Source organism: Sorex fumeus, unplaced genomic scaffold (genome assembly GCF_029834395.1).
Source record: "Sorex fumeus unplaced genomic scaffold, SorFum_2.1 ptg000100l, whole genome shotgun sequence".
Taxonomy (NCBI): domain Eukaryota; kingdom Metazoa; phylum Chordata; class Mammalia; order Eulipotyphla; family Soricidae; genus Sorex; species Sorex fumeus.
This window is the reverse complement of record NW_026606157.1, coordinates 4,743,473-4,768,334: the sequence shown is the minus strand read 5'-3', so window position 1 is coordinate 4,768,334 and position 24,862 is coordinate 4,743,473. Positions and strand designations below refer to the sequence as shown.

Here is a 24,862-nt window from a genome sequence, read left to right as displayed (position 1 = left end):
GAGCAATAGTACAGCAAGTAGGGCATTTGCCTTGCACACAGCCGACCCAGGTTCGATCCCCGGCATCCCATATGGTCCTTCAAGCACTGCCAGGAGTAACCCCTGGGCATTGCTGGGTGTGACCCAAAAAGCAAAAAAAAAAAAAAAAAAAAAAAAGTCAAACAGAAAAAGCAAATCTCAAATTCCTAGCATTCGCTTGCTAAAGCACTGACAGAAGCTTCCAGCCACCAGAATGCCTGGGGCCTCGGCACTATTTACTCTGAGCTAGAGACTGAGGACAGCGGGGAGGGCACTGGCCTTGCATGAAACCAAGCCAGGCTGAACCCCAAGCACTGCCAGGGAGTCCTCAGAGCAGAGCAGGAACCCCTGAGCACTGGCAGACAGGGGTCAAAAGCAGGGGGAGGGAAGGGAGGGATGGGAGAGGGAGAGAGGAGAGGAGAGAGAGGGGTGAGGAAAGAGGAGAGGAGGTGAGAGAGAGGGAGGGAGAGGAAGGGGGGGAACGCAGGCCCTACTTACCACGTCCCTGCGTTTCCTCATCTAGAAGAGCAACACCCAGAACAGAATAGCCTCCAGGCACTCGAGTGAAAGCAGCGAGGGAGACGCGGCCCAGTGCCCGCCTGTCCCTTCAAGCGCCCCCTCGGCTTCTCCCCGAGCAGCCCTGGCTCTCTGGAGTTTCAGTGGTTGCACAAGTCTGTGAAAGTACCGGCAACTATGAATAGCTCCCCGTGGCATGTAAATCACGACACGTACGCATAGGTGTGTCAACGGCCACCACCTCAGAGCAAAGGCCTCGCGCCTCTGTGAGAACCGCCCTCACTTTCACGTAGGGAGGGAAGGCGAAGCTTTCTGCAACAGGAAACGAGCCCCAGCGTCCGCAGCTGAGGAGAGGTCTCCCGCGTGGAAGGGCCTGGGCGCGATGGCCGGCACGGCAGTCCTGCCTCCCAAAGCCGGACACTGGGCTCAGGGCATGAAAGGCCTCTTCCAGAGAGCCTAGAGAAAGATCGCAAGGCCAGCCAGGCACAGACTGAAAGAAGGGATTGAAAATACGTGCATCTGACAGAAAAAATGTTCTAAAACTTACAGAAGAAGAATCAAAGACAAACCACTGGAAGGCGGGAACAGAGAGGCACCCAAAGTCGGACATTCGGGGAGCCTCATTCCTCACCAGGAGAATCAAGATCCAATCACAGCGTGTACCTCTGTGCATCCCCCAGAAGGACAGGGACACACTAGTGCCCAGGACAACGGACACGCCTGTCCATATACACCTGGTAGTTGCTACATTGTGGCCTGGTCTGTCACTTGGCAGTTCACTCCCAGGCAGATGGCCACAGGCACGGAGACACACCGCCAACAGCGCACACAGGGCCGCCGACTCACACCCACACCGGACCTACCCAATGCCCACCACACAGCCACCCAGAGGGCTGGGTGTTAAGGGAACTGAGACCATCTCACACAACCTCACTGAGTGAAAAACCGCACAGGAGTCACACAGGCACGCCAGGACGGCAGGAAAGCATCACCCGGCGTGATGGGAAGTGGCAGAGGAGACAGGGGAGGGGAACAGGACCACAGGGACAATGACGTGGCCCAAGGCCACGAAGGACGCCAGAAAAGCCACCTCGGCGAGCCGGTGAGGGGAGGCCGCTTCGCTGAGAACTCGGTCACCTCTACACTCAGGGAGCCTTCCAAACTCACCTCTTCTCTCATTTTCAGAGAACGCTTCGCAGGTGACTAGCACATTCCATTAAGCAGATCTTCCACCTGCACTGCCCGCGAGCGGAGGGGCCAGCGGGGGCGCCTGTCTCAACACGCCTACTCCAAAACGCCCCGCCCCAGACCACGAATTTTGAAACCAGTTTCCTTATCCAGGAAGAGGAGCAAGGGGCTGAAACATCGCCTGGCGAGCACAGGCCAGCACACGGCCCATTCCACAGCATCTCTCCGTGATAGACAGACAGACAGACACACACACACACACACACACACACGCACAATTTTAGAGATTTCTATGACCTCCTGAACAACACTTCACTACTTCCCTCTTTCCCTTCCCCACAGAAGTCATCCGTACTCCTCGGGAGGATTTAGGGGGGGAAGTCCACTTGCACGGGCTCAAAAATCAACGTGCACAAGAACCAAGAAGCAGTGTGACTGTGCCTGAGAGACACAGAAACGGCTGCACGACAATGAGCGGCCAGGTGAGGCTCAGACTGCACAGGCACCTCTGAGACTTTCCTGGCACGCCCCGTCCCGGCCACGGGGGAAGGAGGGCACTCCCAACGGCAATGCTCCAGGGTGGCTACAGGTGCCGAAGGCTCGCCACGTGAACGTGTAGTGTGTTGACCCCACAGGACGCAGAGGCCACCAGCTGAGTGAAATGAGTCAGAGGGGGAGGGATGAGATGGTGACACTCATTTGCAGGACATTAAAAAAAAAAAGTATGAAAATTGACCCTCAAAGACAGCAGAACTAGGGGCCAGGAGGAGCAGCCGGCGGTAGGAAGCTGCCACACAAGTGGGTGGAGGTGGGACGGGCGAAGTTAGCAAAAGAAAAGGACCACGGTGACAATGACAGTTGCAATGTTCATTCTGGACAAGAACTCAGTGCTGACAGGAATAAACTGATATGAGAGCCCATCGGAAAGAGGACTACAACCACAGCACCTGAAAGGAAGGGGGGGGGGAGAAAGGAGGGAGCAGGTGGGGCAAGAGGGACACTGGAGACACTGGTGGCGGGAACATGCACTGAAGGGACAGCACACTGTAAGACTGAAACTCAGTGGCGATCAACTTTGCAACTGTGTGTCTCGCGATGAGCTAAATCACAAAGAACGAACCGTGACCGAGACTGAGCTGCCGGCACTACAGCAACTACCCGCCCAGAGGTCCCGGAGACCCAGCACTGAAAGAGAGATGTAGGAAAACAGCCAACCATGCGAGGGAAAGGCCCGACTTCACAGGCAGAGCAAGAACACACGGAAGGAGGAGCTGCGGGGGTGGGGCACATGCTGGAGGTGGCCCCAGGCCCCAAGCCCGGCACCACTCGCTGAGCAGCCCAGCCACTGCTGTGTGTGTGTGTGTATATATGTATGTGTGGGCACGTACACCCCAGCCCTGTGTGTGTAGGTGTATGTGAGCGACAGCCCTGTGTGTGTGCATGTGTGCCACAGCCCTGTGGGTGTGCGTGTGTGCAACCCCAGGCAATCTCAGCCAAGGGAGCTGCGGGGGAAAGAAACGTGTCAGAAAGACGCTACTCCCGACGAGCCCGTGAGGAGAGACTCCAGTGTAACATCCTTGCGGAGGGACATCTGCGCTTAAGATGTGAAAGAATGGAAAACAGTGCGAAGCAAATGGAAACATGACCTGTGATAATTCAAGTCTAAAGTGGCTCTGATAGGAAAAGTTCATTTGAAAAAGGCAAGTATCGGCAGCATGTACTTCAAAATTTTACAGAACAAAGGGTAATAAGCCTTCCATATTTATCTGCTTAGTCTCACAAAGAAACACTCGAAGAATCTGCCGAAGAGATGGTGCTTTACATATTTGGGAGAAAGGGTATACGGAAACAAGAAAGGGAGCACATTTTCTCAATGTAAATCATTTATTTTTTGTTAACCGTGTTAATAAATATAGAGAGAGAAAGAGGAGAGAGAGAAACGGGATAGGAGGGGCAGGGAGGGAGGGAGAGGGAGAGGTAAGGGAGGGAAAAGAGGGGGAGGGGAGGGGAGGGGAGGGGAGAGGTCCCCCCACCAGTACTAGGGGCTGTGGGGAGGGAGTCCCGAGGCCTAGGGCCCGCCTGCAGCCTCGCGGCCCCAGCCCGGAGCTAAAGCGACTTTGGAGGGCAAACGCAGGGAGGCTCAGAGGCTGCAGTGAGCAGAGCCACCGAAACGCAGGAGCCGGGCCCTACCACAGCAGCCTGGGGGCCCCCCCCACACCCCTCCCGAGGAAGACCAGGCCGATCCCTGGCACAACGCGGTCCCCCAGGAGCGATGTCTGAGCAAAGAACCGTGAGTGGCCGAGGAACAAAGGGGAAGGCCTGGAACCGGGGGGCCTGGGCTGACGGTCACGGCCTTACCTTGAAAGGCTTGTCTCCACTGTGCGTCAGCATGTGCCTCTGTAACCAACTCTGACTGGTCGACGGAGTGTTATAGACTTTGCAACCTTTCCATAAGCAAACAAACACCTGTGGAAAGAAGAGTCACAACAATTTCATCACTTAGCCACAAAGTCTCCTAAGAACACAGTTCTAGACTTTCACAAAAGCCCTTTACACCTATGACCGGACAGAAAAGACTCCCTCCGCGGAAGCACCCGAACTCCCCTGGGAGACGCACCCGGGCCACGCCCTCCCCCGGGTGCTAGCATGGAGCGCCCGGACTAAGGACTAAGGACCCCGCACAGAGCACCATTCAGAAGGAGCCCCACAATACTGACTGTATTTCCCAAGAACCGGGACTGTGGGCCTTTGTCTACACTCTCTAGCCACTGCACAAGGAAACAAGCGTGCATTAATTCCAAGAACCCAAGAAGCTCTAACTGTAGGAGGACACAATGAAACACAGTCAGGGAAGTCCGGCGCGGGGCCGGAGCGATGCCCCAAGGCCCTGGGGCACCGCCCGGCCTGCCGAGGCTCGTGCCCGAGCAGCCGTGCCAGCAGTGGCCCTGGGGAGCCCCTGGAGCACCGCACCGTCCCTCCACTAATAAAGGATCTAACACTAATTAGCACTGATCACTTATCATCAAAGAATAGGTAAAGCAATTAAATTACCAAATTACAATTTTTGATTTCCTATTCTCACAGGCATACTAATACAGCGTTTCATTCATTAAAAATCGCTATCCAATTATCTCGATTATGAAGCAAAATGTTAATAGGAGATGTTAAGTTACAAGAGATACGAAAGCAGCAAGCAAAAACAACTCGTTCGTCCGTCCCGACAGCTCCGCATCTTTGAGTGGAGGCTACAGCTTACGGCCGGGATGAGAAGTACCGACTAGAGCCAACAATCACATCTTTGCCCCTTCCTATTAATGAGACTCCGGTTTCCTATTGGATTACATTCCATGAAACACTAACAACTGCTCCCCGCACACTGCCAGCCGGCTCGACCGCAATCACCTGCCTTGCTGTATTGCTAAGGTGAGAATAATCAATCACACTTTGGAAACTAAACAAAGATCCAAGCACCCACATCAGATGTAAAATAAAAGTTTGATGGGGTCAAAATAACTAGCCGTCTAAAAGAACTGTCTGGCTTTTACTCAAAAGCAAAACTATGTTTTTGGTTGGGGGCCACACCTGGCCAAGCTCAGAGCCTCCTCCCCGCTCTGCACTCAGGGGGAGGGAGCATGTGGGATGCCGGAGATCGAACCCAGGTTGGCCACGAGCAAAGCAAGCACCTTACCCACTGTACTATCCCTCCCTCCAGCTCCAAACCAGAACCATTTTAAATCAGAGAGGTCAGAGAGGCAAGAAGGCCACACACGAGACAGAAAATGGCGTGAAACTATACAGAAAGTTACCACTATATTCCACAGCTCATTTAATTTCTTTTAGTTAAGCAGATGCAGAAGTTCTAACATTTCCTTCATATGTGAAATTCCTGTTCCTGGTACGTGTATATAAAACTATTCCTGAAATTCCCAGAAAACCTACTTTTCTGCTCTTGGTGCTTTTCCCACCACACCCGGCTGTACTCGGGCTGCTCCCGGCAGACCCTGGGATGCACCCTGACCTCCAAGTACAAAGCGCAAACGCTCGAGTCCTCTGAGCCCTCCCCCCAGCCCAGGAAAGCTAGCTCTTGCATGAGTCCAGGGGAAAAGAGGGGCCGGGGGACACCAGGCTGCAGGTATTTACAGCAACTTTCACTATGTAACTTCACTGATAATCACCAGCAAACTATCAATTCCTAACTCAAGAGGAACAGACTTTCACTATGAAAATGTCAAGTAGTAACATGAATTACGTCATTCAGACCCACATAAGCTGAAACATCTTATAAAACAAATTAGCATCTGTAGCAAATACTTGGTAAATCCTGCTGACTTGGGGGTGGGGGTCCTTAGACCAAACCTAAATGTCGGGGGGCACATCCCAGCTCAAGGCCTGGCGATGCTCAGACGGCACCCACGCCTCCAGCATACGGGCACTCGCCCTCTGAACACGACCCAGGCTGACTACACTTGGGAGGGGAGGGACCTCGGGGCCGAATGCACAGGAGAGTCCCATAAATGCTCCCGCTGTCCCGCCAACCGTCCCTTCCCCAAATCCAGGAGAAACTCCCTTTCCCTCTAAGGACTCGAGGCAGGGACAGAGTGAATTAGTGAGGAGCTAGTTGGGGTCGGGGCTTCTGAAAATCTTCCTACCCACTACCCTTTTCTTCCCAAAACATATTTTTACATGACCCTGGTGATATAAACAGGCCTACAAATCAAACATCTACCAATATGAGAAAGAATAAAATCGAACACTTATTCTTATAATGTATAAAATATATGGATACTAATGTACTAGTACTATAAAGCATACTAATGTGTAAATTAGATCTACAAATCAAACACCTACCAATAACAACTCACGAAATCTATTTTGAAACAAACTTTAAAACATTACATCACAGGAGGGGGGGTGTGGCATAATCCCCAGTTTAAGAAACGAGGGTCTACGCTCAAGATGGAATAATGTCTAGTAACATCACTATGGCAACACCTTCCGCTCAAAGAATAACTAGATCTACCCTTCAACCTAATGAACCACACAGGAAATGAAGTAAGTGTAAAGAGACTGAAGCCATGTTCAAGGCTGTTCCTGAAATACCTGAAAACAATTCTGGGAGTGGGGAGTGAGTACAAGTTCTTGCCCCAGGGTAGTTCTGATCTGAAAAAACAAGCAGTGAAAATCCACATAAAGGCTCCAGGAAACCATCTAAACCCAGAATTTCCAGGGCCAGGAAAATGGCTCCAAGGGCTGGAGTGCAGGTTTGATTTCACTATGCTAGCAACCACAAAAAAAACAAAACAAGCAAAACCAGCGACATAACCTCATTTCTATTAAGTAGACTCTTGTTATCAGTACAAATCTAAGAGGATTTTCCTTCAAACACGAGACCCTTTAGATGCACAATGTAAAAGAAAAAAGATTACCATATTAAGAAAACTTTTTCTTGGAAAAAATTAACCCTGATGAGGGAGAGGGGGAAGGAGAGAGAGGGAAGGGAAGGGAGAGAGGGGGAGGGAGAGAAAGAGAGGGAAAGAGGGAGAGAGGGACAGAAAGGGAGAGGGAGGGAAGCATGCGAGAGCCCAGCAGGTAAGGCACCCGCCCGGAAGTGGCCCACACGGGTTCCAATCCCGGCATCCCTTGCTGTGCCCAAGCACCACCAGGAGGAACTGCCAGGTGCAGAGCCCGGGGTAGCCCCTGAGCATCGCCAGGTTTGGCCCAAACACAAAAACAAATCAACAGCAAAAAAAACTAATCCTGAAACGTAAGAATTCAACCCAAATTTGGACAAATGAAGAAGGGAATGGCGCCAGGGCAAGCCAGGGCTAGGTCTCGATGGCAGCGTGGACAGCCTTAGATACCAACCAAGTCTGGGCCGGGTCCCCAGCGCCACCAAACACAAGCCCAGTATGTGGCGGTTCTCCTATGCTATGTTAAAAGGAACCAAGAGCCAGCAGCCAGCGAGACGGGCCAGGGCCCAGCACGCGTGCCCTGCACACACGTGATCCCGACAGAGAATGGGCCCGGAGCCTAGAGCAGCCCCCCACCATACCACTGGGTGACCTGCCCCCCAAAACACAGGGTCGGGGAGGGAGCGGTGTCAGAAAAGTACTGCGGGCAGGCGCTTGCCGTGCACTCGGGTAAGCCGGGCTCGGTTCCCAGCCCCCACGAGGCCCCGAGTCCAATGGGAAAGATCCCCGAGTACAGAAACAGCAAAGGGCTCTGAGCACCACCGCGTGAGCCAAACAGAACCAACTCAGCCAGCGCTCCCACGCTTTGCACCTATGGCCTCTTGGAAGAATCCTTCTTCTGCCTTTCCTCTTCCATCTATGCCTTTCCTCTTCACTGGAACACTTCTTCGAAAGTGTAAGATGATGCCCGTCGAACGGGGAGCTAAGGGAGCCTGAGAGCAGAACACCGGGACCTCACCCGGCTGCCTCCTCCGAGGCTCCTACAGCAATACTCGTTTACAATCGACCACTGCGGAAACCCAGAGCAAACAGCTGAAGGGCAATGAGCTGTTTGCTAGGACAGCAGCGAGCATCCCTGAAAGCGGGGGGGGGGGGGGGGGGGGGGGCGGGTCTCTGTTCCCCACGGGGGGGGGGGGGGGGGAACACCCTCATTTGGGCAGGAGCGATAGTACAGCGTACACAGCAGCATCACCCTGAGCCCGGCCCAGGAATATGCCAAAGCAACTGGGTGTGGTCCAAAATATGGGAGAGGGGAGGGAGCAGCAGGGAGGGGAAAGAAAGGTTTGCCACTTCCTGGAATTTTTCATTTTTTATTTGGGGGCCCGCACCTGGCTATCTCAGCGCTCACTGCTGGCCCTGCACTCAGGGACCACATGGGATGCCGGAGACTGGATCGGGGTCAGCTGCAGGCAAGCGCCTGCGGTCCTATCATTGGGGCCCCCTGGAAATTACTTAGAGATGGCTGGTTTACAGAAACCAGAAAGTCATGCCGGTTTCCGCGAGAATTTGTAACCTTGAGAAGGTGTTGGTTCTTTTTGATGCCCCCAACTTCCTTTCTCTGTATATAACCTTCTAGGCCAGGAACACGGAGCCCTTCAGGGTAAAACCCCAGTCTGGCCAAAAAGGTCAGAGCCAGAGTAGAGGAAGTGGGCGGAGGAGCTGAGAGGCGCTGATGAATTCAGGAGATGATGCAGGGATTAAAGCAAGCGGCAGGCACACAGGTGACTGGGTCAACCCCGTTCCCAGAGTCTCACAATGAGCCCTGGCCCAATCAGCAAAGCACTCCTAGGGGAGCACCCACCCAGGCCTCTTGAGCACTAAAGAACATCCCCCACTCCTCCCCCCACCCCCAAAAGTGGTACTCAGGAGGTTAAAAAAAAAAAGAAGACACCAGGAACTCTCAACAGGAAAAACTGAAAATCCGAATGACGTTCGAAAATTCTTCTGGTCAAAATGAATCCCCCACTTAAAGGCCTCCAATCCTAGATGTCTATGAATTTTCTTTCACTATTAGAAAAAAGGGCTGGAGGGGCTACAGCGCTACTACAATGGGTATGGGAGGGAGTTCGCCTTGCACGCAGCAGGCCTGGGTTAGATCCCCGGCACGTCACAGCATCACCAGGACTGTGTCATTCCTGGGTGCAGAACCAGGAGTGACCTGAGCATTGCGGGGTGGGGGCCTAAAACAACAAAATCAGGAGCTGGAAGGATACTGCAGCAGGTCAGGCACTTGCCTTGCCCCTGGCCAACACGGATTCAGTCCCCAGCACCCCAAATGGTCCCAAGCCAAGCGAGGGGCGAGTGCAGAGCCAGGAGTAAGGCCAAGAATCACTAGACCTGGCCCCGAAACAAACCCAAACTACACAGCAGAGCAAGGGAACTCCAGATTGCTTCACGGGGAAAACGCGGACCACATACACACACACACAACATGACAAAACTAAAGAAGAGGGGCTGGAGCGACAGCACAGAGAATAGGGCATTTGCCTTGCACACAGCCAACCCGGGTTCGATTCCCAACATCCCATATGGTCCCAAGCAACGCCAGGAGTAATTCCTGAGTGCAGAGCCAGGAGGAACCCTTGTGCACTGCCGGGTGTGACCCCAAAAAAAAACCCCAAAAATAAATAAATAAATAAATGAAGAAATAGAATTGGGTTAACTGGTCATTAGATGCCCAAGGAGGGGAAATAAAACCAGAAACTTTCATACAGTCACTTAAAGAGGAATGGAGGTGAGAGGTGAAGTCTAAATCTAATTTTTAAAACGTGGACGCTCACTGTTAATGGGGCGTCTAGTTGTCAAGAGCAGCTTCCTGTCAGCTGCACCTCACCTTCAGGATCTCCTCCAAAGTCCCAAAATAAAGACTGGCGAAAAAATGTTAACCGGGGGTACTTAATTCTCCTTCAATTTGGTTCACTTCCTTGAACAAATATGTCAGGGTATTTATCTGAAAGCATGCTGTTTGATCATTTAAATACATCCTCACTTGCCTAACATTTCACACCTCAAGTGTGCAAATAACCATTAAAACTCCCCACAACTTTTAAAATTCACCACGAAGGAAAATAAACCTGACTAACAAGTGCAGAAGGAAAACCCAGTTGCTAGCAAAGTAAATTAAAATCAGTCAAATATATTTTTAACTCAAGAGCTGATAAGCAGTGTAATTTACATGCCCATCACATCTTATAAAGTCTAGTTTTAATAAGGCGTAAGATTCCTTTTGTGATAAAGTACCATAAAAAAAGATTTTATATTAAAAAGCCAGAAAGAGGTTGACTGATTTCATGGCTGCATTAAGCGCTAAATATTTCAAGGGGGTGGGAGATGGGGGTGGAGGGGTGGGTGGAGAATCAATCAACTCTTCCATTTACAAAGTGTGAACATAAAAGGAGAAGCAAAATACTTTCCTAGTTCTTGTCTCAAATCAGTTTTCTTTTTAATGTATACCTAAGCTGACCACTCCAGGGCCAAAGAGGTGGCACAGCAGGCAAGCATTTGTCTTACATGCAGCCAACCCGGGTTCAATCCCAGGGCCTCCCACAGTATCCCCCCAACAGCCAGGAGTGATTCCTGAGCACTGAGCCAGGAGTAAGCACTGAGCAATGTCAAGTACAGTCCAAAGGCCAAAATAAATCAATTAAATAATTTTGTGTTAATTTTTAAAAATTTAAGATTTCTTTTTTCCTCCTAAAAACAGTTGATACTCAAACTACAAGAAAAAAATGTATGCTCCCTTTGTTGCAAACGACATGACCAATTTCATGCTATATTCAGGAACTACCAAATGAGCTACTAAAATCCGGAGCAAGCTCCTGGCCCTACCCTTCCAAGCATCAGCCACAGATCCTGGCTTAGGGAGGAGATGAGATCAAGGTAATCAGCCTCGGTCAAACCGCTCTACTACCCCACTGCCCCCCAAATCTCTCTGGCCCACTGCCCTCAAGGATACCAAAAACCTAAGTTTTTTAAGTGAAAGAACTTAAAATAACTCTATTATCAAGAACATGAACTATTTTCTCTCTAGCAACTATTTCTAAAGTGAGGAATTAAAAACAAGGAGAGAAGAAGAAAAATGGGTCTTACAACTGCCAGAGACCAGCGTTATCTGGAGACGGTGGGACTGGAAATGTGACTGCTCTAAGCAGCTCCATCTCGTTTGGGAAATGAATAGCAAACCCAAGATTAGAACTCATCTGTGATCAAAACAAGAACATCCTGAAAATTAGCCAGAGAACTGCAATCAGGAAATGGCACGAAGGAGACAGGTAATGCCAAGGAATCTATACTTACACAAGTACACCAAGTGACCAATAACCAAGGTTCCTAGAGTTACACTGACTACGTGACACTTTTTCTGCCACTGCTTTTCTTCTACAAATCTGAGGTGCGAACAATGTTCTCATGGGGCTACAGGACCCATAACGGAAATGTGGAATCTCCCCTATCGACTAAAAGAAGGGCACAGTGATCTCCAGAGCGGCTGACCCAGGTGCTTGCCTGATAGAAGGGCTTTTTTTTTGCCTTATATCGAGTTTCTCAGCAAGCAAGGTTCAAAGGACAACCTGTGACCTCAATGAAGTGCTGGCTTACAAGAGGCAGCCCTGACAATGAGGAAAGGGTCCCATAAGGAAAGGAGAGCGGGAGGAGCACTAATCTGGAGCTCCTCTGCCAGGTGAACTCCGAGACAGAACCAACCCCTAGACAGCCTCCAAACACAACCTGAGAACCCGGAAACCGACGGCATTCATTTATGATATGCTTACTACATTTAACAAGCCGAATCTCTTCACAATTAAAATGATGAAAATAAAAGGCAACAAGTAACTTTTACATACTTAATCTGGTCCCATCAAGTATGTGGGAAATAGGGGGTGAGGGGGACATTTGGTGGGGGGGTGGGGGGGGGACAACTATATGAAAACAATCCCACGTTACTCTGAGCAAAGTCTAACTGACAATTGCAAATTAGTAAAACTAATGAACAGGAATGGAAAAAAGAAATGACAAAACCAACCCCTCCTCGCTGACCATCTACATGTATGGAACGGATGTGATCTGCCAGATCTGGGCTAGAGGTGAAGCAAGCCTGGCACTGGTCCCAACAACAATTATAGGCAATATTTTTGCTTGAAGAAGTAGTGCTTCCTTGTCCGTTCATCATTGCTGGAGTTGAGCGCCCACTGGAAATTGTGCTGTCTACATCCATTATAGTACTGCTTATGCTACAAAAGAAGAAAAAAGGCTGTTATTCCTAGAAATTCACTAATACGAACACGATCTTATCAATATTTACGATTACCACTTTGACATTCTACTTCATAGAAAGCATATGACCCAGTCTCCATTTAATTTTTAAAACTCAAAAAATACACTGCTTTGAAATATTTCGGTTGATCATCGAGTACAAATGGGGGGTGGAGGGAGTGGGGGGTGGAATCACGGTACCTCAAAACCAGATACGGGGTGATTTAAGCAACTCTTGGCAGACAGGAGTGTCCCCATACTCAACTATTTCCTGCCAGGCCTTACAGAGAAACCACACACACTCTTTCATCACGTTTCATCCCTTCCATTGTCCAAAAAGAACAGTAGTAGAGCAATAGGATCCAACTATAAATAATTCACTATCAAAAGACCTTACTCCTGGAAATCCCCGTGGACCTGCAATCGGTTTCTTCTCTGGCCTAATCTAAAGGTCCAACTGCTGTGATGGCTCCTCCCGCTTCGGTCTCACCGAACCCGGACGAGTCTGGTGGGCTGCTCCCCCTAGGCGGACCGGGCAGAGACTTCAGTGCACTGTTTCCTGATTTTACCAAGCACAAAGGACCTTCCTTGGGCCTCAATTTTTTTTTTTTTAAGAAACACACTTATTTCTTCGACAAGTGTTAATTATTTTTAAATACTGCCCCCCCCCCCCGGGCCAGATAGTGCAGTGGGTAGAGTGCCTGGGCGCTTGCCCTGTACTTAGCCAACCCGGCCCCCTCTCGGTGCCTCTGCAGTGCCCTGAGCAGGAGAGATTCCTGAGCGCAGACCCGAAAGAGGAATAAGCTCCACATACCATCAGGTGTGGCCCCAAAACCAACAGTAGTAGTAGTAGTGGCAGTAATAGTCATATCAAATCTACTACCTCAACTCTTAACTTAAAAAAAAAAAGACAATGCCGATCTCCACCAGTTTCTGCTTACTAAACAAAGCAATGCATACAAGTATCTCCATTATTTACTAAAACCTGAGGAACTGGATGTTCTCAAGTCAAAATGTAAAGTAGAACCTACTTGTGCCTCCCAGCTTTTATTTTGGAGAACAGGGACTGAACCCAGAACACTATAAAGTGGTCTACTGAGTGACAGCTCCCACTCCTCCCAACTTCTTTTTTTTTAATTTTTTTTCCATTTCTGGGTCATACCTAGAGTTATTTCTGGCTCTGTACTCAAGGATCTCTCCTGGTGGGCTCACGGCACCATGGTGAGTGCGAAGGATTGAACCTGGGTAAGCGCACTACCCCACTACACTATTATTCTACACACTGCCCACCCACCCCCCCTTTTCTTAATATAGTAATTCACTTTACTTCCCTTTTCTTCAAAATCTTCTGCCAGAATGAAAGTATCACATAAAGGTCAACCGTAACAACCGTTTACATAGGGAACATTTCAATGCCTATATATCTGTTTGCACTTTAAGTACCAATAAGTAACTCAAGAGGACGTTGCCCTCGGGGGCAGCATGCTATTACAGTGGGCAGGGCACCTGCCTTGCACACAGCCAGCCGGAGTTCAATCCCCAGCACCCCAGATTGTCTCCCAGAAATGCCAGGAGTGACCCCTGAGCATTGCTGGGTGAGGCCTAAGAAAAGAAGAGGTATGAGGCCCTAGTTCCGAGTTTCACTGTGGTGATTTTCAAAGATGCAGGAAAGAGAATCTAAATATAAATTCAATAATTAAGCACTGGGCTGTGAAAGTGACCTGCTCTGAATCACCCACCTATGGAAGATGCTTCAATCACAACTTTCAGTACACGCTTTCAAAAGGACCACTAGACCACGCTTACTCATATGGAACACTGACACTTAAGCTTTATTAAATTAAATTAAAACACTCATTTAAGCTTGACAGTGATTCGTAACGAACATCAAACACACCCACTTTCTGACAGACAGCCAAAAGAAGTGTAAAATAAAATGCTTGATGTCAGTGCCTCAGAGTTTCCTTTAACGAATCAAATGGTAGAGACTCTAAGAGCATAAACTATATGCCGAAAACCTCTACGATGCTACAGACCAGTAGCTCCTAAAAACAAGTCAGGGGTCGACCGTGTGGGGGCCAAGTTCCTACCCAGCTCAATCCCTGGGGTCACTTCTCCAGCCTGGCACGGACTCCAGAATCTCCCCTATACATTCATCACTTCTAAGCATGGAATCAGAAATCTCCCCCAAAACACTGCTGGGTGTGGCCCGAACACAGATTGAAAATATTCAAAACGTTTGATCCATCTGTTAATTAACCAGTGAATGCTACTCTAAATCTTTACTCTTGAGATCTTATTCTAAAATTTTGTGACTGTATAAAAGTCTCAAATGAGGGCCAGAGCAATAGCACAGCCGGCCAATCTAGGTCCAATTTCCAGCACCCCATATAGTCCCCCAAGCACCACCAGGAATAATTCCTGAGTGCAGAACCAGGAGTGACCCCTGAGCATTGCTGGGAGTGACCAAAAGAAAAAAGAACAAGAACAAACAAACACAAAAAACCCTCTCAAATGTGTATCAGCTATTGAGTAACCAACGCAAATAATCTTATGTACTGTTTGTCTTTGTGGGTATGGTGGATTTTACACACTAAAATATTTATTTTGAAATTTCAATTTTTGCAAGGCTATACACCATTAAATGGTCACCTATTTTCATTATTTGCTTCATATAATTTTAAACGTTTTAACAGCAATGCTCATATTTTCATAAACCACACTAATTAGCTTTAAGAGCACGTTTTATTAACAATTTTAAGCAAACAACCAAGCTAATCACTTTAAATATATAGGCAAACTGAGACAGACAAACCTCAACGGCCTCCGGTGGCCCAACCTCCAAGTGAATGTGAAGTACCACCCCCCAATGCCTCAGCAGTAATTTGCAACTTAGGAGGGGAGGGAAATGTCCAGAAATGCGGGCCCCCCCACCTCCCGAAGCAAACCTTCTCTGAAAGAACACACCAAACGCCCGAGGGATCTGTGCGGAGGGATCCAGAGGTAGGACAGGCGCCTTTCTTGCTTTCCTTGTGGCCGCCTGGAGTGATGGGGGTAGAGTCCAGGCTCACACTTCGTCTCCCTCCTCCCCCGGCCACTCCCCTGCCGCATCACCTGGGCCGGGACAGGGTGGTAGGGATCAAACTCCAGGCCCCTGTGGGTGTGAAGACATGCTCCAGCCCTCTCTCTCCCCAGCCCCCAGGTAAGTCAAACAGGTCAAGAAATCCAACCGGCAACAGTCCACATCTTCACCACCGAAGGGCCAGGGCACTCACAACCAGGGCACGCCCCCCCCCCCCCCACATCCTCGGCCTCCATGAAGGGTCCCAGCCTCAGGCTCCCCTGTGTTCCGGGGCCCATGACGGAACCCTGGCCCCCTACACAGCTTTTGGGACTGACGAAGGCGACAGGCTGACACAAGGCACAGAGAAACATGTTCTGGGTTCCAGATCATTCAAGAGAGCCCGAACTAGAGACTTCCTAGAAAGCAGTGTCTGTCCGTCCATCTGCAGGTCATTCCTTGCTTCTTTCTTTCCTCACTTCTGACTCTGTGCTCGGGGATCACCCCTGGCAGTGCTCAGAGGACTATCTGGGGTGTCAGAGATGAAACCCCATCACAGGGCAAGAGCCGGCTCTCCAGCGCACACGCTCCGAGAATCTCCCTTCTAACTTGCCAGTTCTGTAAAGTCTGAACCTCAGTGATATTTGGAAAGAAGTCCATCAGAATAAAACACACCGTCAGGTACTTGGTTGTTTGGTTGGCTGGGGTTTCTGGGGACCACACCAGCAGTCCTCAGGGCTTACTCCTGGTACGTTCGGGTGACCGTGGGGGGCTGGGGATGGAACCCAGGTTGGCCGCGCACAGCACAAACCCCTACCTTCAGTTCTTACTCAGGCCATTTTCAAAGTCTAAAGCGGTGTTTCTTACTGGGCCACGTAGCAAAACACATGTGATATTATGGATGTGCTCCATTTTAATGACTTACTGTGACAGATTTTCTGTGTTAAATGTGACATAACACTTCACATTTTTTCTTCTTGGAAGTGACTGACTTAAGTTTGCATGCTACTTTAATTCATAAAAATGTAATAAATGAGGGCTGGAGCAGCAGTGGGTAGAGTAGTAGGCTTTGCACACGGCAAGCCCGGTTCAATCCCTGGCACCCCATAGAGTCCCCCAAGCCTGCCAAAAGTGATCCCTGAGTGCAGAGCTAGGAATAAGCTCGGAGCAACAAAGGGTGTGGCACAATACAAACCAGAATCTTAAAAAGCACAAATAAAACCTAGAAACAACAAGAAGTTATGTAAATAATTATATGCATTTTTAGTTAAGAAATGAAAGCACTGCTTCTCTGGGGCGGAGAGAGTACAATGTACACTGGGTAAGGCACTCGCCTTACAGTCAACCCAGCTTCAGCCCCGGCATCCCACGTGGTCCCTTGGGCACTGCCAGGAGTGATTCCCGGGTGTGGGGTCAGGAGAAACCCTTAAGAATTGCACTGGCCCAAAAACTTAAAAAAAAAAAAGTGCTTCTCATTAATATGTATGTATCTCCAGTATCTTAACTGCAGGTTTTGATTCAGTACAGTTTGGGGCAGCACTGTCACACGGTCCTCCCATTGTTCATCGATTTGCTCGAGCAGGCCCGGAATGTCTCCATTGTGAGACTTGTTGTTACTGTGTCTGGCATATCGAATACGTCACAGGGAGCTTGCCAGGCTTTGCCATGCAGATGAGATACTCTCAGTAGCTTGCCGGGCTCTCTGAGAGGGACGGAAGAATCGAACCTGGCTCAGCCAGGCCGGCCGCGCACGAGGCAAACGCCCTACTGCTGTGCTATCGCTCCAGTCCACGTTTGGGGTAGAACCCGAAATATCATATATGTATTTTTAATTTTGGGTCACATCTGGCTGCGTTCATGCCCCTGACGAGGCTCAGGGGACCACACGTGGTGCCAAGGACTGAAACCAGGTCGGCTGTCTGTGATGTGAGCATCTTACCCACTGTGCTATCTCTCTGGCCCGAATACTTGTTTATAATGGTGGCCACGGGCTGGAGAGACAGTACAGCAGGAAAGGCAACTACCCTGCAGATGCACAGCACCACGGATGGCCCCTGTACCCCACGAGAATGATCCTTGAGCAGAGTCAGGCAGGTGCCCTGAGACTGCCGTGTTCAGCCAAAAACAAAAGGGAAACTCACCAGCAGACACAGCTGGCCTGCAGGAGAGGGGGCAAGCACCCCTGCCTCTCGCAGGCCAGGCACCCTCCCGGCCACACTGGGGTGCTGGGGAGCTCGAAACAGACAGCTACTCACTTACGACATTTTTAAGCAGTAAAAACTTGAAAGACAATTCGCTCTGATTCCTCAGCTGAGAAGGCAAACCCCCTAAGGACTGTCTTAAAGCAGGAGATTATAGGGGGCTGGAATGAGCACGGCAGGGAGGGCGTTTGCCTTGCACGTGGCCAACCCGGGTTCGATTCCCAGCATCCCATATGGTCCCCCGAGCACCGCCAGGAGTAATTCCTGAGTGCACGAGCCAGGAGTAACCCCTGTGCATCGCCGGGTGTGACCCAAAACACAAAAAATAAATAAATAAATAAAGATTATAAATAAAGCACAGATGCAGGTGCATGCGGTGCTGCAGAGCCCTGCCAACAAGAACTTCTGGGGGGAAGGCAGGGGACGGCCGAGGGCTAGCAGGCATTCCGTATAGGAGCCACAGGTTCGGTCCCCAGCACCTCAGGATCCCTAAGCTCCAAGTCAGGAGGAGCGTGATGTGCAATGCGGCCCAAGCCCCACCCCAACTCCCCTCCCAGCTCTCAAAGGCACTGATTTGCTTAACTTTATTTTATTTTGGTTTGGGGGCTACCCCCAGTGGTGCTAGGGGGGCCCGTTAGTGCTGGGGGCAGAACCCAGCCTCCTGCGTGGATCCTGTGCTCAGCCTGTTGAGCTGGGAACCAGCAGTGTTCAGCTTTCAGGAGGGATTGAGGACCGGGCTACATGGACACAGACTGTGAAGTCCTCACAATCCAACTTCCAGGAGGGCCCGCCACTTGGTGCCCACTGCAGTCTCCTACGGGAGTAGCCAGGCTGCAGGTAATAAACCTAATGGGGTGGCTTGAATAGAGTTTTATTGCTTAAGCTTGAGGTTCTGGTGACTTTTGAATTTACAGTATGAAAAAAACAATGAAAGTAATGGCCTTTCAAATAAAATTTCTGTACTAGTGTCCAATCCCTTTACCAGTTCTGGATCAGCAGAACTAGAGTTACAATTCAACTCAAGAGACTGGATTAAAAGGCGAGTTGCTCCTGTTTACAAATATATGCAAGCCAAGTCCTCAAGATTAAGTGCCAAAGCAGAGCAAGGAAATAAATAAGATGTTACACTCACATAAGCCTGGGGCCAGAGTACAGGGACAGTGGGTAGGATGTTTACCTTGCATGCACCCACCTGGCTCTGATCCCCAGCAATATGGTTCCCCAAGTCTGCCAAGAGTGATCCCCGAGCACAGCCAGATGTAGACCAAAAAACAAAATCACACAAACCCTGTACAATATACAAAGCCCACTTCAAATTTAAATTCCTATAAAAAGCTTTACTATTCTGACTTGTAGCGCGAGATCTACTCACACAGATACTACAGGGGCGCTGGCCTCACAGGCCTGACCCTTCGATCCCCAGCAACCCACACAGTCCCCTGAGCACCAGCAGGAAAGTGCAGAGCCAGGAGTAACCCCTGAGCAGGTGTCTCCAGGTGTGATCCCCTGCTGCCCCCCTCACCCCCCAGAAAATCCGAGTTTCTTTAGGAAGCTTTTCAGTTCATAGCTTGCATCTGATCCCTATGAGAACATTCCATAAATAGCTGATTTTTTTATCGGGGGCGGTTGGGGCCACATCAGTGGTCCTCGGGGCTCTCTCCTGGTGGGGCTCAGAGGGCACAAGTGGTGCCTGGGAGGGGCACGGCAAGCGCCGTCAGCCCTGCGCTCTTTCAGCCCTGTGGGGGCCACACTGGCAGCTGCGGGCCAGGGCTAAGGCAGAGAAAGCAGCCGCGAGGAGCCAGGAAACCAGGAGCTTCTGCTCAATGGCCAAGTCGGTGCTCGGCTGCCTGACTACCTACCCGGCCCCAAGAACTCGCACTGCTCAAGAAAGGAACTCGGTCCTCCCTGTGGAATGAAGAAAGCAGTGGACCTGGTGGGGGAAGGACACTGAGACGATGATGATGTGGCTGCTCCAGAGGAAGGTTTGGGGTTGTGACGTTCTGTGCAGAAACCCTACCATGGCCAGCACTGTTGATCATGGTGCCCAAAGTCAAAACGGTTAAACAAAGTAGCCTGAGAGAAAGCAGGACAAAATGGCGCTAGGCTGCAGTTCAGCCGGAGAGTGCGTGGGCCACACGGATGGGACCCCCAGCTCAGAGCCCTTCGCCTTCGGCCCCACTCCAGAACTCGAAACAGGGCCGGGGCAAGCATTCCCAATTTAGCTCTGTAACTGGCAATAAGCTGCAGATAGAAGCAAGCCTATGCGGTCTTCAAAGTCTTTATCAAACTGGAGGTAAACATCAGGACCACACAGGGGCTCCTAATCCAATTACAGAGGGGAATCTATTATCAGTCAACAGGTGAGACCCCTTTCATCTCCAAGGAAATTGCCACTGATTACTAGAAAGATTAGCATTTCCCATACATACCGTTCAAAATAATTAAAGGGTACAACTCAAAACAATGCGAAGCGGTTAAGAGCCTGTCTTTTTGAAGATGTGACCACACCCCTGAACTCTCTCCTGGCTACCTGTACCACTCTTCACCTGGATTTGCTGGGACTGCGCCCAGCTCTTCCTTCTAGACACTCGCAGAACAGGACTAAAGGCTGGAAGTGATCCAGTTTTGGGCCAGGACGGTTCCAAGGGCTCCCATGTGAAGACCCAGGTGTGATCCCTGGCACTGCATGGAGCATCATGAGGAGTGGACCCGCAGTTCCTCACCCAAAGCAGTCCCTGGACAATGTCGGGGCTACCCAAAAACGGGAATAGGAAAAATAAAAACAGTCATTTCAATGAAAAAGCACTCATTTGTCAGTCGGGTGGGAGGAGGGGGCCCAGGAAAAAGAGGGATTATGTAATTTACCACAAGACATTCTCCCAAAAGGCTACTTCATCCAACTTTCCACTCTTTCCCATAAAAGCTAAGACTTACTGAGCGGCGGCTGTGTATGTCCTGCTGGACTCTGGGGTGTGGCCTCTACTTAGCCAAGATGTCCGCACCCACCTAGTCCTCCCTTGTCTTCTCCCAACACGGCCGCCAAAGGGACCAGGCTCCCAGCTCCAGCCTGCCAGGAGCCCCTGCCACACGGAGCTTGGGGGCCTCGGGCCATGCAAAGAAATCTCTGTGCCTTGAGGCCCCCAAGTGGAAGTGTCACTGAGGCAGGGCCCCGGCTGTCTTGAGTGTCCTCAACGCAGGCAGCAGGAGGGAGTGTCCCAGAGACGGTCCTCCACCCTGTGTGGCCCAGGCTGACACTACGCAAGGCTGGGATGACCTAGCCCAGCCACAGCCTGCTCAGGTCCCGCTTTTTAAGAGAAGCATTTTATTTATTTTTTGCTTTTTGGGTCACGCCCGGCGATGCTCAGGGGTCACTCCTGGCTCTGCACTCAGTAATTACTCCTGGCGGTGCTCTGGGGACCATATGGGATGCTGGGAGTCGAACGCAGGTCGGCCGCGTGCAAGGCAAATACCCTCCCCGCCGCACTATCGTTCCAGCCCCAGAAGCATTTTCTTATTGCTTCCAACACACATTTATGTCACTTACTTGTTTACTGACCTCTGGCTATTTGTGGGTGAGAGCGGGAAGCAGGCGAGCCTGGCTGGGGTGCTTGCCCGAACCCCCCAGGGCAGTGCTGCTCAAGTCCCAGCTGGCCACAAAGCCGTCCTGGGGAAGAACTGCCCAGATCACGGCACTATGCGGCCACAGAAACTAGCACTAAGAACAACTAAGAACAACTCTCTCCGAGGGCAAGACTCCTGATGTCCTCACCGCAAAGAGACAGACACAATCACTGACTTTTTGAAAGTCACACAAATGCAAAACATTACTGGCAGTAATTTTCCTGTTCCTACAGTGAAGAAACGGGTGGGTGGGAATGTGTGTGTGTGTGTGTGTGTGTGTGCGCGCACACACACACAGAGGTTAAGGCACTTGCCATGCATGCAGCTGCAGCTGTGACAATGATTTGAATCCAGCCCCACATAGTCCCCAGGACAGCCAGGTGTGGCCCTCCCGAGCCAAATACTAACTCTGAGGCTGGAGCAATAGTACCGTGGTGGTGTTTACCTTGCTTGCACACAGCCACCCAAGAGCAGTACCTGAGCACAGAGCCAGGAAGGAGTAAGTCCTGAGAGTTGCTGGATGTGACACAAAAACCCAAAGAAGAAAAAGAAAAAAGAAACTTGTTTCGCAGACCAGCAGGCTACTGCCAGGTTGTTGGAAACCACTGGTCTATCCTACCCATCAAAACAGCAGCTTTTCTAGTATGTAATACAGTAAGCTGTGAGCAGTCTTACTGATGAGACAAATGATTTGATTCCACAAGTTAAGATGGCCATAAAACAAAGGCGGAGCCCTCTGGGCTACAGCGCCATCTTCTCCAAGGGCTGAGTGGAGGAAGGAGACTGCGCACAAGGCAATCGCTGCAGAGGCCAAGCCCACAGGCCTGTGCCCGGGGGCCCACAGAAGCCAGGCCCAGCCTCCGCCCGGACCTAACATCCTGGACTGATTCTGTTCTTGGCCCACTGAATGTAACGTGTACACGATAAATCATCCATTCTGTCTCGGCTGAAGATTAAAAAAGAATTAAGTGCAGGAGATAGAGAAAACAGTGCAGCAGGTACACGGGCCGAGCAGGGTTCCATCCCCAAGTCGGCTAGGGGCGATTCCTGAGTGCCCCGCCCCAAAAGGAACAAAACTCTGTAGTGAGCCCAGAGTGACAGTACAGTGGGCAAGGTGCTGGCCTTGCGTGCGGCTGACCCAGGGTAAAGTCCAGGCACACCATCTGTGGCCCCATGACCGGCCAGGAGTCAGCCCTGAGCACAGCTAGGTGTGAACCAAAAACCACACCCACACCCTCACACCCTTAAATTTTGGGGGGGGGGGAGAGAGAGAGAGAGAGAGAGAGAGAGAGAGAGAGAGAGAGAGATCAGTCACAGAAAAGAACACTACCAAGTAGCACTTTTCCCAAATTTAAACCTGAGGTCATCAAACTGATCACATTCTAAAGATGGCAACACAAATCCAATTCCAAATACTTATTCCAGGGACAAAGGAGTAGTTACTTCAGTTTTCATTTATCAGGAACAAACAGCAAGCAATAACCCTGGGTCTACACAGAAATCTGAAGTGATCGAAACAACCTGAAAACAGAATTTTACAAGGCCCGGAGCAACAGCGGGTAAAGGCGTAAGCTTTGCACACAGCGAACCCGAGTTCAATTCCTGCCATCCCATATGGTCCCCCAAGCCTGCCAGGAGTAATTCCTGAGTGCAGAGCTAGGAGCAATACGTGAGTATGCCAGGTGTGGCCCAAAAAAGCCCCACCCAGCCCCCAAAACTTCTGACCTCAGCTTACAAGATTGTCCTACCCTGGTTTTGTCATCCACACTTCTGTGCTATTCTGGCTTGCAGATCTTTAAACCCAGAATCCAGGGGGTCACAGGGTTAGTACAGCAGGAAGGGCAATTGCAACCCCGTATGGTTCCCAAGCCTCACTAGTACCGATCCCTCAGTGCAGATGGGTGTGGCCGCATCCACCCTCCAAAAAACACAGAAGAGAAAGAATTCAAGAGCAATGCTGGTTTTTCTTTTAAAGGGGGCGCGGGGGGGGGGGGTCACCCAGCAATGCTGAGGTCACTCCTGGGACACCCTGCGATGCTCAGGGCTCACTCCTGGCTCTGAACTCATCAGGAATTAACCCGAGGTGCTTCGGGCACCCTATGGGATGCCATGGGCTGAACCTGGGTCAGCTGTGTGCAAAGCAAGTGCCCTACCCGCTGTACCATGGCTCCGGACAAGAACTGCCCATTTTACGTGACCCACATGCTTGGGGCCGGCTGCAGCCATGAACCACCTGGTAACTCGCTGTCCGAGACACTGCCAGCCAAACAGTGAGCTTTCAGTGACAAATTCAAGTAAGATTTTGAAGGCAAGTAAAATATGTGGCTTTGTCACACTGTGATAATCATAAAAATTAATTGGAGGCATACTAAAAATCATTAGCCAAAACCAAGATATTATTATTACTATTATTACCGTAATTACAAGCTATTATCACTATAATTTAAAAAGCCAAAATGGATTTTTCTAATCAAGAAAAAGACTACTCTCTATCCCCACAATTATTTCTCTGAATAAAGACAAAAGATCCTTTCCCAAGACCCAGCAGCAGTCACTAAATTGGCCAAAAGGGACTTCCTGCAACACTGACGAAACCGGCGGCAGCCTCGGCCGAGCGGGCTCGCCGGCGCCCCCTCCCGCCCCCCGCGCGCCTCCACCCAGGTCACCCAGCTAGGGAGCCGACGGTGATTAGGCCACGGTGATTTTCAGAAAGAATACAGGACATTGCAGTAGCAAACCGTATGAACTGTATGAAACAGAACTGCAGGGAGTTTCAGTGTAACTTCCTAAAGAGATTTCCCGTAAGTCTTTATGTAAAAAGGACCTAAGGAATCTGCTATGAAGAATAATAAACATCTTCCAGAGAAGAATTCAGACTTCTGGTGTGATCTTGGAGTCGGCGCTGAATCATATCACTGATCCTGATTTATTTCAGGGCACACAGTTCTGGTCACCGACTACACGCGTTTCAACACCTGAAAGGGCATGTTCAAGGAACTAATTAGCAGCGTGAACTAGAGACCCAGGAAGTGTGCTGCTGGCTACGGGGTAGGCGCTGACCTTCACAAGTAGCTATAAAAAGCAAAGAATACATATACAACTGAAAAAGGAACTGACGCATATTTGTAGTAAGGAATCTAAAACCTTTCTACAAGCTGCGTTCTTCAGTTCATTCATCTCTCTGGAAACTTGAAACGCACTGCACTGCACTGTCCTCCCGTAGTTCATCGAAGTGCTCCAGCGGGCACCAGTAACATCTCCATTGTGAGACTTGCTGTTACTCATTTTGGCATCGAATATGCCACGGGGAGCTTGCCAGGCTCTGCCATGTGGGCAGGATACTCTTGCCAGGCTTGCCAGGCTCTCCGAGAGGGGCGGAACTTGAACTATAATTGAAAATCGGAAAGTAGAGACTTAGGGAAAAGCGCTAACGTTAATTTAAAGCAGTGAGGGAGAGATAAAGACATTGCCTGGCGCGCAGTCAGTCAGGGTCAGCCCCCCAGCTCTGCAGGCAGTCCCCCGAGCCTCACCAGACG

At 50.3% G+C, this 24,862-nt stretch overlaps 1 protein-coding gene across 2 annotated transcripts in view; it reads right to left on the bottom strand.

Annotated features, from left to right (window-relative positions):
• The window catches only part of AEBP2 (AE binding protein 2), a 58,948-nt gene that overhangs the window by 21,488 nt on the left and 12,598 nt on the right, over positions 1–24,862 (bottom strand). For both annotated transcript variants that reach the window (XM_056134588.1, XM_056134587.1), the window contains exons 2-3: positions 12,214–12,421; positions 4,081–4,188 (exon numbers count right to left, since the gene is read on the bottom strand). In XM_056134588.1, coding sequence (XP_055990563.1) covers positions 4,081–4,188; positions 12,214–12,421 — 316 coding nt within the window. The remainder of the gene's footprint in view (positions 1–4,080; positions 4,189–12,213; positions 12,422–24,862) is intronic.